Consider the following 13,972-nt stretch of genomic DNA (forward strand, 5'->3'; position numbering starts at 1 on the left):
ATTCACTGTCCCAACAACACCAGCAGCCCCAAGAACGGAGTTCATCTAAGGTTAATAGCTGATCCATACCCTTCTCCTGAAACCAGGATGTTCTCAACTGGGCAGCCTAGGTGCCTAGCTGAGGCAGATGTTAAGGAGATATTATACAGTAAAGTGATTGAGATGGGGGCAGAGAAAACAGAAGACATAGAACTGACCCTAATAAAGGACTGACCTAGAAAGGTTGCCACATGGCTTGTGCTCTTTGCAGTGTTCAGTTCAAGGACAAAGTCAGCATGGGTGTTATAGCCGAGCAGTTTGGCCACCTGTGCCCGCAGTGGGAGGAGCTGCTGCAGAATTTTGGTGTTTTCCTAGTAACGAGAAAAACAAACACAGAGGAAGGTGAGCAGCTGGACTCAGGGCAGAAGCACGGCCACGGCAGCAGCAAGCCTCTAACACTGTCCAACAGGTTTAGACCAGTTTAACCACTGCCTCCATTTCAGCCTAAGCAAGGTTGGAAATGTGGTATTTTATTCCTGGAATAACTTATGACACTATGTTTCTGTAATGGCTGTAAGTTCTTCATAAACTATGAGGTGCTGTAAACTCAGAGCAAAGCATACTTTACGAACTACCATGATTTCTAACTTATTTTCAATTATATAAGTATCAAATATTCATTATTACAACTTTGACATGTTTGTGACAAATTATACACAGCATAAAATTCATTTTAACTTCACATGAATTTGTTTAGCTTTTCTATATCCACACATTGAAAATGATGTGCTGCTGATACGGATGCAGAGAAACTGTACCCTTGTGTACTGCTGATGTGAATGTAAAATGCAGAGGAACTGGTACCCTCGTGTGTGCCACCAAAAAAAAAAAAAATCCTATTTTATCTTTAACAATAAAAGATTATTTTTTTTGTTTTTACTTTTTAAGAAGTTGCTTTATTTTTGTGTATGCCTGTTTTGCCTGCACATATATATTCACTGCACATGTACCTGGTGCTTGAGGGGTCCAAATGGGTCATCAGATCCCCTGGTACTGGATTTACTGATGGCTGCAAGATAACTTGTGGTGCTGGGAACCAAATCTGGATACTCAGCCAGAGCAGTAAGTGTTCTTAACTACTAAGGAATCTCTTCAGCACTGGAAAAGTAATCTTATAATATCAAAGAAAGAATCATTAATCCTAACAATCAAGTCAGCAAATTATTTATGGATCAATTTCATTTCTTATATATACCACTTTTAAAATATTTTAGTGTGTGTGTGTGTGTGTGTGTGTGTGTGTGTGTGTGTGTGTGTAGGTTGAGGAGAGGTGTGCATACTGCAGTATGTGTGTGGAGTCTGAGAACTACGTTCCAAGTTTGGTTCTTGCCTTTTGCTTTGCTGAGGCAGGGTCTCTCTTGTTTCTACTACTGAACTGCAAACCCCAGGCTAGCTGGCCCATGAACTCCAATTCCAGGTGATTTTCCTGCCTTAGCCTCCCATCTTAAGTAAAACTGCTGAGATTACACATGTGCCACTGTAGCTGGCTTTCTGTAGGGTTGTCAGGTTTGCATGACTAGCTCCTTTATCCACCGAGTCCCATCCACCTCTGCAACCTCGTATTTTCTCGTGTGTGTGGGGAGAGGGGCATTGATGGTTATGACAGGGTCTCAGTCTGTAGCCTAGGCTAGCCTTAAATTCATAGAAACTTACCTGTCTCAGCCTCCTAAATACATGATTTGTAGATTTAAGCCACCAAACCTGACTTGTTTTGATTTTTGAGACAAAGGCTCAATTTATAGTTCAAACTAGTCTCAAACTCACTTTAAAGCTTATCTTTACAATGCTTTTGAATGGTTCTGAAAAGATGTACTATGGAATATGGAGACTGATGGGAATAAAATACTGCTATAAGAAAAATGAAAAAGTACAGAGGTGAAAAGCAACTGGAAAGAGACAGTGCAGGCTTTCCAGCTTAGGACACTCACTGTGGGTATGCACACACACTGCACTGTGGGTAGTGTTTGTTCACTGCAGTGCTGCTCACTGTGGGTATGCACACGCATGCACTGTGGGTAGTGTTTGTTCACTGCAGTGCTGCTCACTGTGGGTATGCACACGCACTGCACTGTGGGTATGCAAACGCACTGCACTGTGGGTAGTGTTTGTTCACTGCAGTACTGCTCACTGTGGGTATGCACACGCACTGCACTGTGGGTAGTGTTCACTGCAGTGCTGCTCACTGTGGGTATGCACACGCATTCACTGTGGGTAGTGTTTGTTCACTTCAGTGCTGCTCACTGTGGGTATGCACACGCATGCACTGTAGGTAGTGTTTGTTCACTGCAGTGCTGCTCACTGTGGGTATGCACACGCACTGCACTGTGGGTAGTGTTTGTTTACTGCAGTGCTGCTCACTGTGGGTATGCACACGCATGCACTGTGGGTAGTGTTCACTGCAGCTGTTGATGCTGTAACTTTGGCAATATGCATTGTAGAATTAGGTCTTAGTTCTAGAGAAACTGCTTGGGAAAATCAATATTGCTTGTCACTAAGTGCTACTTTTAGAAAAAATTATAGGAAAGAGATGAGCTCAAAGAACTGGGCAGTTTCTAAGACAAAAAAATGAAAAAAAGTGCATTGGAAGACGGAAGACAGGGCAGACTTTACTGCGAATTCAGTCTGTTGGACAAGCCAGCTCTGCCACATTCCTAGTGTCGTGGGAGTAGAAGGTCCTTGAGTTAATCAACTACAGAGATTAATTTGAGAACACTGCCTACTTCTTTTCTTCCTTGCAAAAGCTTACCTTTTCCAAATGGCCCCAAAGCAAAGTTTTTTTTAAACAGAGGGACAAATATAGAAATGAATCAGTAATAAAACTTGGTAAGAACTATGACCAAAAGCAGTATTTGACTATGGATGTTTTAACTGCCTAGAAAAAAATGGTGCTAGAAGCTAAAGTTTTGAAGACATTTTATTACCAAGGATATGGAACATACTATTGCTATTTAGTTCCTGACCTAATCCTTGTATTTCAAACTGGCACTAGTAGAAATCCAGCAGTCCCTAAGCCATGGCCATGGGAGAAAACAGACAAGAAGTGACTCCCGATAGGCAGGTGTGGGGAGGCAGGGCATGGAATACAACTGGTAAAAGACTTTTTTTCCCAACAACGTTTGAAAAGGTCTGTATCTCTTGTGTTCCTGCTGTTTCGCTCCTCCTTTTTGTTTTTTGAGCAAGGTCTTGCCAGATAGCCTTGGCTGGTCAGGAGCTTGCTATATATAACAGGCTGGCCTCAAACTCATAGGGACCATCTGTTTCTATTGAGATTAAGGACTTGTATTGCCACTCCTTGCTTAAGGTCTGCCTTTGCCTCTTCCTCCCTCCCTTCCTTCCTTCTTGGGTATGATTATGCTGTTTCTATACTAGCACTGAATGTGGGTTAGGGGTGAGATGGATTATTTCTTGTTTTTCTATTGGTAGGCTGCTACATCATGAGAAACTACAACTGGGTTGATTGAATGGCAGGCAGAGATCTTGGTGCTTGAGCTCAAGACATTCAATGGCTAGGGCCTGATATTCATGGTTTCTTGGCTAATGTGAGGTTCAGAATCAATTTTTAATGCCCCCTTTAATAATAAAACTCTAAGTCTAGCAAACAGTTGTCAACTAAAGGATATACCTCAGCATCCCTTGCAGCAGGTGATTACAAATGGAGTTTGAGCCGATGGTCTGTGACTAGAGTCCTTGGATGGTATTTGTACGGGCTTTTGTTAGTGTTGTTCTCATTTCTTGTGACAGGTCTTTAACAATGTGTGGCCTATACTTTGTCCACTCCTTGTCCAAGAGTAGCAGTGATGTCCAGAGCCTACCTGGTGGTCACTTGTTACGGAGGGGGAGGTTCCTCATGAGCTCTTCAAATGTAGGAGGGATACAAACAAACTCTTGTTTGTTTTTACCTGTTCCATATTTATTACAGCAGTTTAGCTTGTGACAGCAAGCAAACTGACCCCAAGGACAAGAAAAGGTGAAACTGTCATAGGTGTTTGCAATTACTAGAGGCAGTGCACATGCAACAGAGCTATTAGGTGCTGAGCCACTCTCTCCTCAATCAATTCTGTTCAGATCAAAATAAAGACATTTATGGTACCTGCTTGCACCTGGTATGAAAAGCCATTTCCATCTTCCTTCGAGTTTCAGGGACACAGCATTTCTTCATGACAGGAAAATAGTGGGGATACTTTAAGGTGACTTTGTACTTGCCTTCCTCTGTTTTTTCTAAACTGTCAATGAAGTCATCAGGAAGAGCACCTGCAAAAAGGCATTTCCCACGAATCAGTTCCCACTCGTCACTGCCTTACTCAGCATGGACACGCTGCTTTCAGCAGTGTGGGAACTGACATCCGGACACAACCGCAACCACATGATCTTATTTGGACTGTATCAGAATGGGGTGGAATGGGGCGGCAGTGATGGGCTAGCTGGCTCAGAAAACAATTTGAAACAAACAAAAATGTTATAGGGTACCTGTACTGATGACATTTTAATGGAGAGGAGGTAAAATTAGCCAATAGAATATAATATCCTAGAGTAAAAGACTAGTTTACAGTGTAGGAGACATGGAGAGGCTGAAAAACTGTCAAGGCTTGAAGGCTGTTAAATTAAACAGCAGTGTATGTTACTAAGAAACATTAAACATATAGGTGATGGGAATCAAACCTAGGTCCCTGGCAAGAGCAGCTACCACTGACCATCTGTCCAGCCCTGATACTAGACAATTTTTAAAAGAATTCTTTGAATTTTAAATTAGGTTGGAAACTGTGAGGTGATATAATTCAATTTAGCAAAAACACAATCTTACTGAGTTCAGCCTTGGAAAATACAAGGGAAGTGTCATCCTCATTGAGGTTTTTGTTGAAGTCAATGCAAAGCTCACTCATTCTCTTCTTCATTGATTTGATTTCCTGAAGAGAAGGAAGACAGACAGGGATTAACAACAGAAAAGGTGTCCTTTCATCCAATCAGCCAACATGTTTCAGTTATACATGAAGTCAGGTTCCAGTCTTATCTCAGAAGTCCTTTCTCAGAAATGCATTCTGTACAGGAACTGCAGTCAATCTGTCTACAAACATTTACACTCTGTTCAACACTGTCTCAGAACCTGCCATTGCATCCCCACTTCCTCTTCCCTATTCTTCAGCAGACACACAGTTCACGAAGAACCTGAAAGTGAACATTTCAGGATCGTGTCCTCTATACCCATTAGGTCACCATACCATCTTTCTGAAGGAATGACCGACCCCAATAGCCCACACCTGGCAATTCTCTAACAATTCTGGAGAAGTTCTAGGTAGAAGACCCAAGGAGATGATAAGAGGACCACCAGAAAAATATAAGACAATCTCATTCTAACAATGCTGGATAATGAAGTCTACTGTTCTCAAGGTGTTACTTTGGCAAAGGATCTACTGGAAGGCACTGAGACCCAGAGACAGAGTTCTATGTGTGTCTGGATGGCAGCATTTAGATTGGTAGGCTTTTTTGTTTATTTGTATGTAACAAAAAGCAAGCCTATCAAAAAACATAAGCACTATCATTGAAGACAGAGAAGAGAAACAGGTATCAGGTGGCTAGTGACAAAACACAGGAAGCCACCTGCTTCTAAAACCCTTCAACTTCCTTAAGTTGCTTGAATGGAATTCTGTTTGCTTCGACCAATCATAGTTTAATTACTGCAATTTTCATAGACCCATGAAAACTGGCCAGGAAGTCAAAGGGTCAAGCAAGTGACATCAGCTACCCAGTTGGATGACCAGGAAACAAAGTGGTCAAAGGACACGTGGGTGACAAGAAAGATAGGATGTTTCCACTGCACCCTCAGTACTTCTTGCCAGGATGACATCAGTTATCAAATAAAACTTGGTTTGGATGTCTGTCAAACTTCCAGTTCTGTAGTCTATAGAAATGACCTGAATAAATCATAAATATATATCCTGTTCAAGAAGAATAAAGTTAATTAAGAGGCTGAGTTTATCACAGAATCTAGAACTTAATTTGCCTTACAGAAGAAAATGTCTGAACATTGCTTTTCACTGGCTAATCTTTCTTTATGTGAGAAGTATATATTAGTCACAGGGCACCTATCCTAAAGTGCTAGCTTACAAACTCTTTATCATTAAGGGTTTCTTAAGACTGACCTATCTCTGTGTGATCAAAAGAGGGAGAATACAACCGGCCACTAAAATATGAAATTTAATTTTAGAAACATTGGACATATTTTTAAAGGAAAAAAGGCAAAGGAAATACACCTAATATACATGAAATAAACAAAACATGGGGGATGCCGAATTAAAGAAAATACCATTGCCAGGCATGGTACCATACATCTGAAATCCCAGGACTCTGGGGGCAGGGGCAGAAGAGGAGGTGAAGGCAGAAGCATGTGAATATCTGAGTTCTAAGCCAGCCTGGTCTACTTAGCAAGTTCCAGGTCAAATAGAGATATATAGTAAGATCCTGTTTTAAGATGGTGTGTGTGTGTGTGTGTGTGTGTGTGTGTGTGTGTGAGAGAGAGAGAGAGAGAGAGAGAGAGAGAGAGAGAGAGAAAGAGAGATTTATTTTTTGTTACTTTTTTCCTTATATCTTTTCTTTTATTTCTCTTTCTTTTCTTTATTCTGAGAGAGAGATTTATAAGTTGTTTAGTTACTAATAGTTAATAATAGTTGAAGCAGGGGTTGGGGAGATGGCTTAGTGGTTGACAGTGCTTACAGATCTTCCAGAGAACCTTTGTTCAACTCCCATCACCCACCCTAGACAGCTAACAACCACTCCTGTAACTGTAGCTCCAAAGCACCACAATCTCTTTTTGGGCTCTGTGGATATCAGCGTGAGTGCGCACATGCGCACACACGTGTGCACACACATACAGAAATCCACAGACATACATATAACACAAATCTTTAAAAGAAGAAAAGTGAAAGCATCAAATATATCATAGGTGGTTTAAGTCATGGGCTGCCCTATTAAAACTCACCCCTTTGCCTACCTGTTGATTCTTGTTGCACTTTTGTCTTTTTCTCCTCAAATAAGAAAACAATGAGGTTTATGTGTGAGAGAGTAATTGGAATGCATCTTACACATACATGAAATTGTCAAAGAACAAAACTTATTAATAAAAATAAAAAGAAACAAACTCACATTTTTTACGTGTTCTGGAAGATGGAGTCCATTTCTTTTTCCCATTTTAATTGACTTTTCCAAGTATCGCTTGGCTTCAGGCTTTATCTTCTCCAAATCACATGTTTCCTTAAATTAACAAGCATGACAGTCATTTCTGTTGTAAGAGCACGCAGGCAAACTCCCAGGCCAAAGGCAGTGGACTACATTCATCACCTCTGTCGGGCCATGAAATACAGGTGATTATGGAATAGGCCCTACTGAAGACCTAATTTCTTTTATGCTTTGGTGAGCTTCTGCTAATTTAAAACAGAAATATTAAATAAATAAAAAGTATGCAAAACAGCCTTTCTCTGCCTCAGAACTAAGAGTGCTGAGCCCTGGGAGGTGTGTGATAATGGACACATTTGCATAGTCTCCTGAGCAGCCTTTATGACTGATGCACATTTCTTACTGCAAATCATCTGCAAATAATTGTCTATCATTTGTTAACCTGGTTCCACTTGCAGGAAGAGAAATAATGGGGTGAACTCTGCACAAATGCTGGGTAGAACTCTTGCCAAAATACCAAACAAGGACAGCTAGATAAAACCCCAGCAAAAGGCTCTGATACTTCAAAAGCGCTTTCCTGTCGCTTGGCAAGGGAGATCAAGGGGCTACAGCAGGCTGCATGAACAAGTATCTGGGAAAATGACTCGGCACTTCACAAAACAGAAGGAAAGCCGCTAGCCTCTAAAGAACAGAAGGTCCTAGAGGGGCTGGAAAATTCCCCCAGCCAAGAATAAAAATAAAAATCCAAAAATCCAAAGGAAGTCACAGGGTGTGCAGTGAGTTATCTAAGGTGGCTGGTCAGCACACTGTCCCTGGGAGGAAATGTGACGCCAGACAGACTCAGCAGGTACAAAAGACTCACTCTGGCTGAGGGACAATGGCAGCCTTCTGTGACTGGAGCTTACAGACCTCCTGTCAGTTGGACATTTTCTCCATGAAAGACCAGGGCCATCTAGATCTGAGTGTTCCAAATTTCCCAACTGATGAGGTCTTTAATGAATGGTGTTTAGGTTTAGAAATGGCATTTGAAATGGCTGGTGACAGGGAGGTAAGGAGAGCTGCATTTCAATCAGCACAACTCAGAACAGAAACAGTTCACACTGCCTACCACGGAACAATTGGTGTCACAGACGTACTGTCAATGTTACTCAACCTTTCACGAGTGTATTCTCAGCAGAGGGCAAGAGTGGTTAGACTTCTTTTTCCATTGTATCTCCCTCTGTGTCTCTGTGGAATTGCTGAGTTTGTGCGCATGATTCAAGTTGAAACCCTCCTGAGCTGGTTTTGGCAATTACTAGGATCCAGCAGCAGGTATCTGGGAAGAAACCGAGAATGTCTAGGGAGGCAACCTGACTGTGGACTGGCTCCCACAGGGATGGTGAACAGTTCAAATCTCAACGTTCATATGGATGTCATTAACTGGAGCTCGTCTAGTCTGTTCCAATAGCGCCAGCTAGTCTGTCCTCAAGTGTGAGCATGGCAACAGCAGTCTCTAGACAGTATGTATGACACTGCAAGTTGTAAGGCTTGGTGGGGGTGGGGAGCAGGGTCCGGCAGAGCTGGGTTTATTGTTAAGGATCCAGGACGTACAGATACACCGTGGAGAACTAGCCTTGAGGGGCTGAGGCAAGCATTTGGTTCTAAGCTGGGAACAGTGGCTAATCACATGGTCTCATCAACCAGTGAGTGGCCCTCAAAGATACTCTATGGCTGTACATGCATACTGAAGGTTCCCACAGTAGGTCTACACTTCCATAGCTACAGGGAGACACTCAAGAGCATAGGAGTAACATTCACAGTCTACATCGAAATTAAAACCACATACTCTCAAAGAGAGCAATACAAGTGCAAACAGGCAAAGTATTCTGAGGGAAACTAACTTCAAACTGGGTCTAATTAAACTGTCACTAATTAACACATCGAAACACTTAACCACAAAAATGACACTGAATAAAAGTCTGACTCAGTAACCAGACATCTGCTGCCATTAAAACACTGAAGTCTCCATGGGCCTATGGGAAGACTAAGGTGCTTCTAAAGCCCACTTGCTAGCCCACTGCTGTACCCAGTCCTTCATCTCCTCTGTAAGCCCCAGTAAAATCCAAATTCTCACAGGAGGATCTGCCACGTGGAAAGTGGCAATTCTCCAGAGCAGTGGTTCTCAACCTTTCTAACGCTGTGACCCTTTAATACAGTTCCCCATGTTGTGTGACCCCCCCAACCATAAAACCGTTTTCATTGCTACTTTATAACTGCAACCTTGCCACTGTTATGAATAATAATGTAAGCATCTGATAGGTGGGATATCTGATATGTGGCCCCTATGAAAAGGTGGTTTGACCCACGTAGGGGTCTCGACCCACAGGTTGAGAACCACTGCCCTCGATGCTCTGTTGAACTGCATCTTCTTTCCCGAACAAGAAGTTGGCTCCTCAGGCCTCACAGGTCTCCTCAGGTAAAGCTTCTCTACTTCAAAGGCTTCTTATGTTTAATTCACGTGATCTATTTTTCACTTGTGCAGGCAAGATTTACCCTCTCCTCCAACAAAGAGCTTTTATACATGTTCACAGTATGCTTGTATTTTCCTAACACTGAACCTCTCTGGGCTCCTTTAGCTCACTTTTTTTTCATTCACAAAAGCTTCATGTATCTAGCTTCTTTTTTCTTTTTTGGACAGAGTCTCACAGTGTATTGCTGGCTGGCCCACACTCACTACCCATGAATTCACTGAGGTCTGACTGCCTCTGTTTTCTGAGTACTGGGATTAAAGGTTTTAATGTTACAAAGAACAAATTATATTGCTGAAAAAATTCTGAAGGCTGTTCCTCTAAATGCTACCTAAACAATGTATTCACAAACTGAATTTGCTGATATTGAGATACCTCAGAAGGTGTTCCTGGGGCCTGTTAGCACACACTGAAGTAGAGAAACAACCTGCTTACTGCTCGGTTTCAGTTGTTACTTCCCCTGTTCCCATGACATTTACTGTACTAGTGAACGATCAGGGCAGAGGCTGGAGGTGCACAGCAGCCTGCCTGACCCACGGGTGCAGGCGGAGGACACACTTCCTGGGCAGTGCTTTAGGAGAAACTGCAATCAGAATACATACTCCATTTGGTACTTTTTATGTCCTTATTTATCTCAGACTCTAGGGGAATAAACAAATAGCTTCCAAGAGTCATATGTAAAGCAAAATAATCTACTAACAGATAATGTTAATATGAACTACTATGAGGGAAAAAGACATTAGGTACGCAGACAAGAGGCGAAAAGACTTAAAACAGGCACTGAGCCATGGTACAGGCTGACGGTGCCTTACTTTTGGGTTTCTGAGCTTCTGAAGTCCTGACAGGATTATAATTGGGCAAAAGCACTGGCTATCATGAAAGACTAGACATATGGTTCTGAAGAAGGGGCACCAGGCACGGAGTAGGACTGTGAAGCGGTAAAACCAAATCAAACAAAACCCCAAATCTGGAAACAGCCAAAGAAGCAGGCAGTGAGATGCAGTGAGATGCAGCGAGATGCAGCGAGAGGCAGCGAGATGCAGCGAGAGGCAGCGAGAGGCAGTGAGAGGCAGTGAGAGGCAGTGAGATGCAGCGAGATGCAGCAAGAGGCAGTGAGATGCAGTGAGAGGCAGTGAGATGCAGCGAGAGGCAGTGAGATGCAGCGAGAGGCAGCGAGATGCAGTAAGATGCAGCGAGAGGCAGCAAGAGGCACTGAGAGGCAGTGAGATGCAGCGAGAGGCAGCAAGAGGCAGTGAGATGCAGTGAGAGGCAGTGAGATGCAGCGAGAGGCAGTGAGATGCAGCGAGAGGCAGCAAGAGGCACTGAGAGGCAGTGAGATGCAGCGAGAGGCAGCAAGAGGCAGTGAGATGCAGTGAGATGCAGCGAGAGGCAGTGAGATGCAGCGAGATGCAGTGAGAGGCAGTGAGATGCAGCGAGAGGCAGCGAGATGCAGCGAGAGGCAGCAAGAGGCAGTGAGATGCAGTGAGAGGCAGTGAGATGCAGCGAGAGGCAGTGAGAGGCAGTGAGAGGCAGCGAGAAGCAGTGAGAAGCAGTGAGAGAGATGCAGTGAGAGGCAGCGAGAGGCAGCGAGAGAGATGCATGAGGGAAACATGGCTCTCGAGCAGAACCAAGTGGAGCAGATCCTCAAGGAGCCAAAGCCAAGCTGTGACACACAGGCCTCCTTCCTGACTCTGAAGTTACCTCAAGTCGTTTCTCCAATGGAGCCCCAGTGGGTCTGGAGGCAGTTCCCACACCCAGCAATAGATGGCCAACAGAAAACCAGCTCAATAGCAACTGGAGGGTTTTGTCTCCTAATGCTTGCTTCCTTCCTTCCTTCCTTCCTTCCTAACCTTACAGGTATATGGAATATATATTATACTTTCCAGAATTATGTTTTCTATGGATTTTGTTTGTGTGAACATGTATGTCTGTGTTTATATGTGTTTTTTTGTTTTGTTGTATTCTGATTTGTTTGTTATATATTAGATGCTTCTTTGTGTTCTAGTAAGAGAAAGGGTATGGACTTAGGTGGGTTGGGAGGATCTTGGAGGATAAACCATAATCAAAATATATTGTATGAAAAAAATCTGTTTTCAATTAAAAAAAAAAAGAAATCTGGCAAAAGTTAAGCTGTTCCTTGTAGCTGAGACAGCAGTGACAGCTTCCATCCCTATTTAACCCCTGTATTCCCTGATGTGACATCTCTGCCACCTATAGCCGGAGTGAAGTGCTGTTCTGGAGCCTGCTGTACAATGTAATACATTTTGTAAAGTATATGTATAAAAGAGAGAAACATGTATGTGTAAATGTAGGTATGTGTGCATATCTGAGTATGGGTATGTGTATGTGAGTGCAGGTGCCTTAGGAGGTTAGAGGACAGAGACCAGCATGTGCAGCCCCTGGATCTGGAGTGGAGCTTGGAAGTGACCTGACAGGGTGCTGGGGACTGACACAGGTCCTGCAGGGGAGTGTGCTCTTAACTGTTGAGTCATCTTCCCAGCCCTACACTTACACATTTTAAAATAATAACTTTAAAAAGCACCTTTAATACCAGTACTTGGGAGGCAGAGGCAGATGGATCTTTTGAACTTGAGTCAGCCTGGACTATGGAGCAAATTGTAGGAGGAAACCCTGTGTCAAAAAAACCAAAACCAATACCAAAAACAAAACAAAACAAAACAAAACAAACAAACAAAAAAAAAACCCAGGTTGTAATGACCTTTGGGATTAGTTTTTGTTATGGCCTTAGGACACTGGTTTTAATTGGTGTATAGTCTACATACCTGCTTAAACTAGGAGAGACTACGTTAAAGTCTCTATACTTGAACTGGGAATGTAGGTCAGGTGATAACCCTACATCCATACAAGGCCTGGGGCTCACAGTATTGTCTACTTAAACTCAGGACCCATTTATCATTACCACAACCATTAACTTAAGTCTTTTAAGTCAGTAATTGGCTAAGATGAATTGGCAGTCTCAAGCCTGATGCTCTATAAAAATAAAAACAATATTATGAGAGAGTTCTATTTCTTCCAGATTAAGCTTGCATAATCCAAGCTCTATCTCACCAAAGACTGCCTCCTGTGTGACCATTATGTACTGAGCAGACAGACTAAGGAATAAGACGTCTTATGTTATTCATCATGAACAAACCATGCTTTTATCACCAGTATAGCTAGAAGAGTCATGTATGGAGCCCTGATATGGAGACTGAGAAGCACTTGTCAGTCCTGAGAAATGCCAAGACCTCCACCATCCCTGCTGGCTTCTGATATTTGTTACTTTTAACCAATGGGATAAGGAAATACGTCTTTTTCTTTGTTGGTTCTTATTTTCTACTTTTGTTTTGGTGGGATAAAGTATACATTTAATATTCTAAGGATTTAAGCAGTGCTTGATATCTACAAATGATACTAATAGGATGTTTTCTGTTTCAATTGCTGTCCTCCTACCGGTGAATCTCTAGTCCAAGGTCAGATTCTTCCAGAGACATTGAGGCTGTTGCTCATATAAACTGACATGCCACATGTTTCTGCATCCCTAAATGAGCTTGCTAAACTCAAATGCACCCAATGTGCTTGATCAGAAAACCTAGACGAGAGGTGTGTAGGCAGAAAGCACATCAGGACACCTGTTCACCCTCAGATGAATGGATACAGGAAGGATGCAGCCTTGTGGATCTGTGTTATAAATACCTGACCATCATAGCTCATGTCATGTTCTGGGAACTCTAGAACGCACCTGCCCAAAGTCCATCGTCCTGGGCAGTATTTCATTAAAGTTTGTTTTAAATTTAGCTCAAAATTGTCATAGTGGTTTTATTCTTGCCCAGTGGGCTTCACATAGCAATGAAAATAATTTTATGGTTGGGGTCACTACAACATGAAGAACTTTATCAAAGGGTTGCAGCATGAGGAAGGCTGAGAACCTAAAGGTTCTACCACCTCTTAACTACCAAAGGCTGGGCCAAAGCCCTCAACACATGGTGTGTTAGAAGACTTTAAGGTCCAAACTCACATCATCTAATGCAGTATGACAGAAATCATGACATGTGACCTCTACAATGTGAGTGGCTTCACTGTGGCTTGCTGACACACATATGCATATTGGAATGCTAAGTCTCCTACACAGATGTCCTATCACCTGATCTGTGTGCTGTAATGAATACACAGATAAACTATAAAAAGGAACCATGTGGGGCTATTCTGTGTAATGGGTTAAACTGAGTCTCATTAAGTGCATTTGTTGAAGTTCTGAC

General features: G+C 42.6%; 1 protein-coding gene across 1 annotated transcript in view; it reads right to left on the minus strand.

Moving 5' to 3' along the window:
- NLN (neurolysin) overlaps positions 1-13,972 on the minus strand; it is an 82,414-nt gene that overhangs the window by 28,202 nt on the left and 40,240 nt on the right. Inside the window, exons 4-7 of the mRNA XM_080933563.1 lie at positions 7,177-7,284; positions 4,841-4,943; positions 4,130-4,290; positions 215-350 (exon numbers count right to left, since the gene is read on the minus strand). Coding sequence (XP_080789689.1) covers positions 215-350; positions 4,130-4,290; positions 4,841-4,943; positions 7,177-7,284 — 508 coding nt within the window. The remainder of the gene's footprint in view (positions 1-214; positions 351-4,129; positions 4,291-4,840; positions 4,944-7,176; positions 7,285-13,972) is intronic.

Source organism: Micromys minutus (assembly GCF_963924665.1).
Source record: "Micromys minutus genome assembly, chromosome: 20".
Lineage (NCBI taxonomy): Eukaryota > Metazoa > Chordata > Mammalia > Rodentia > Muridae > Micromys > Micromys minutus.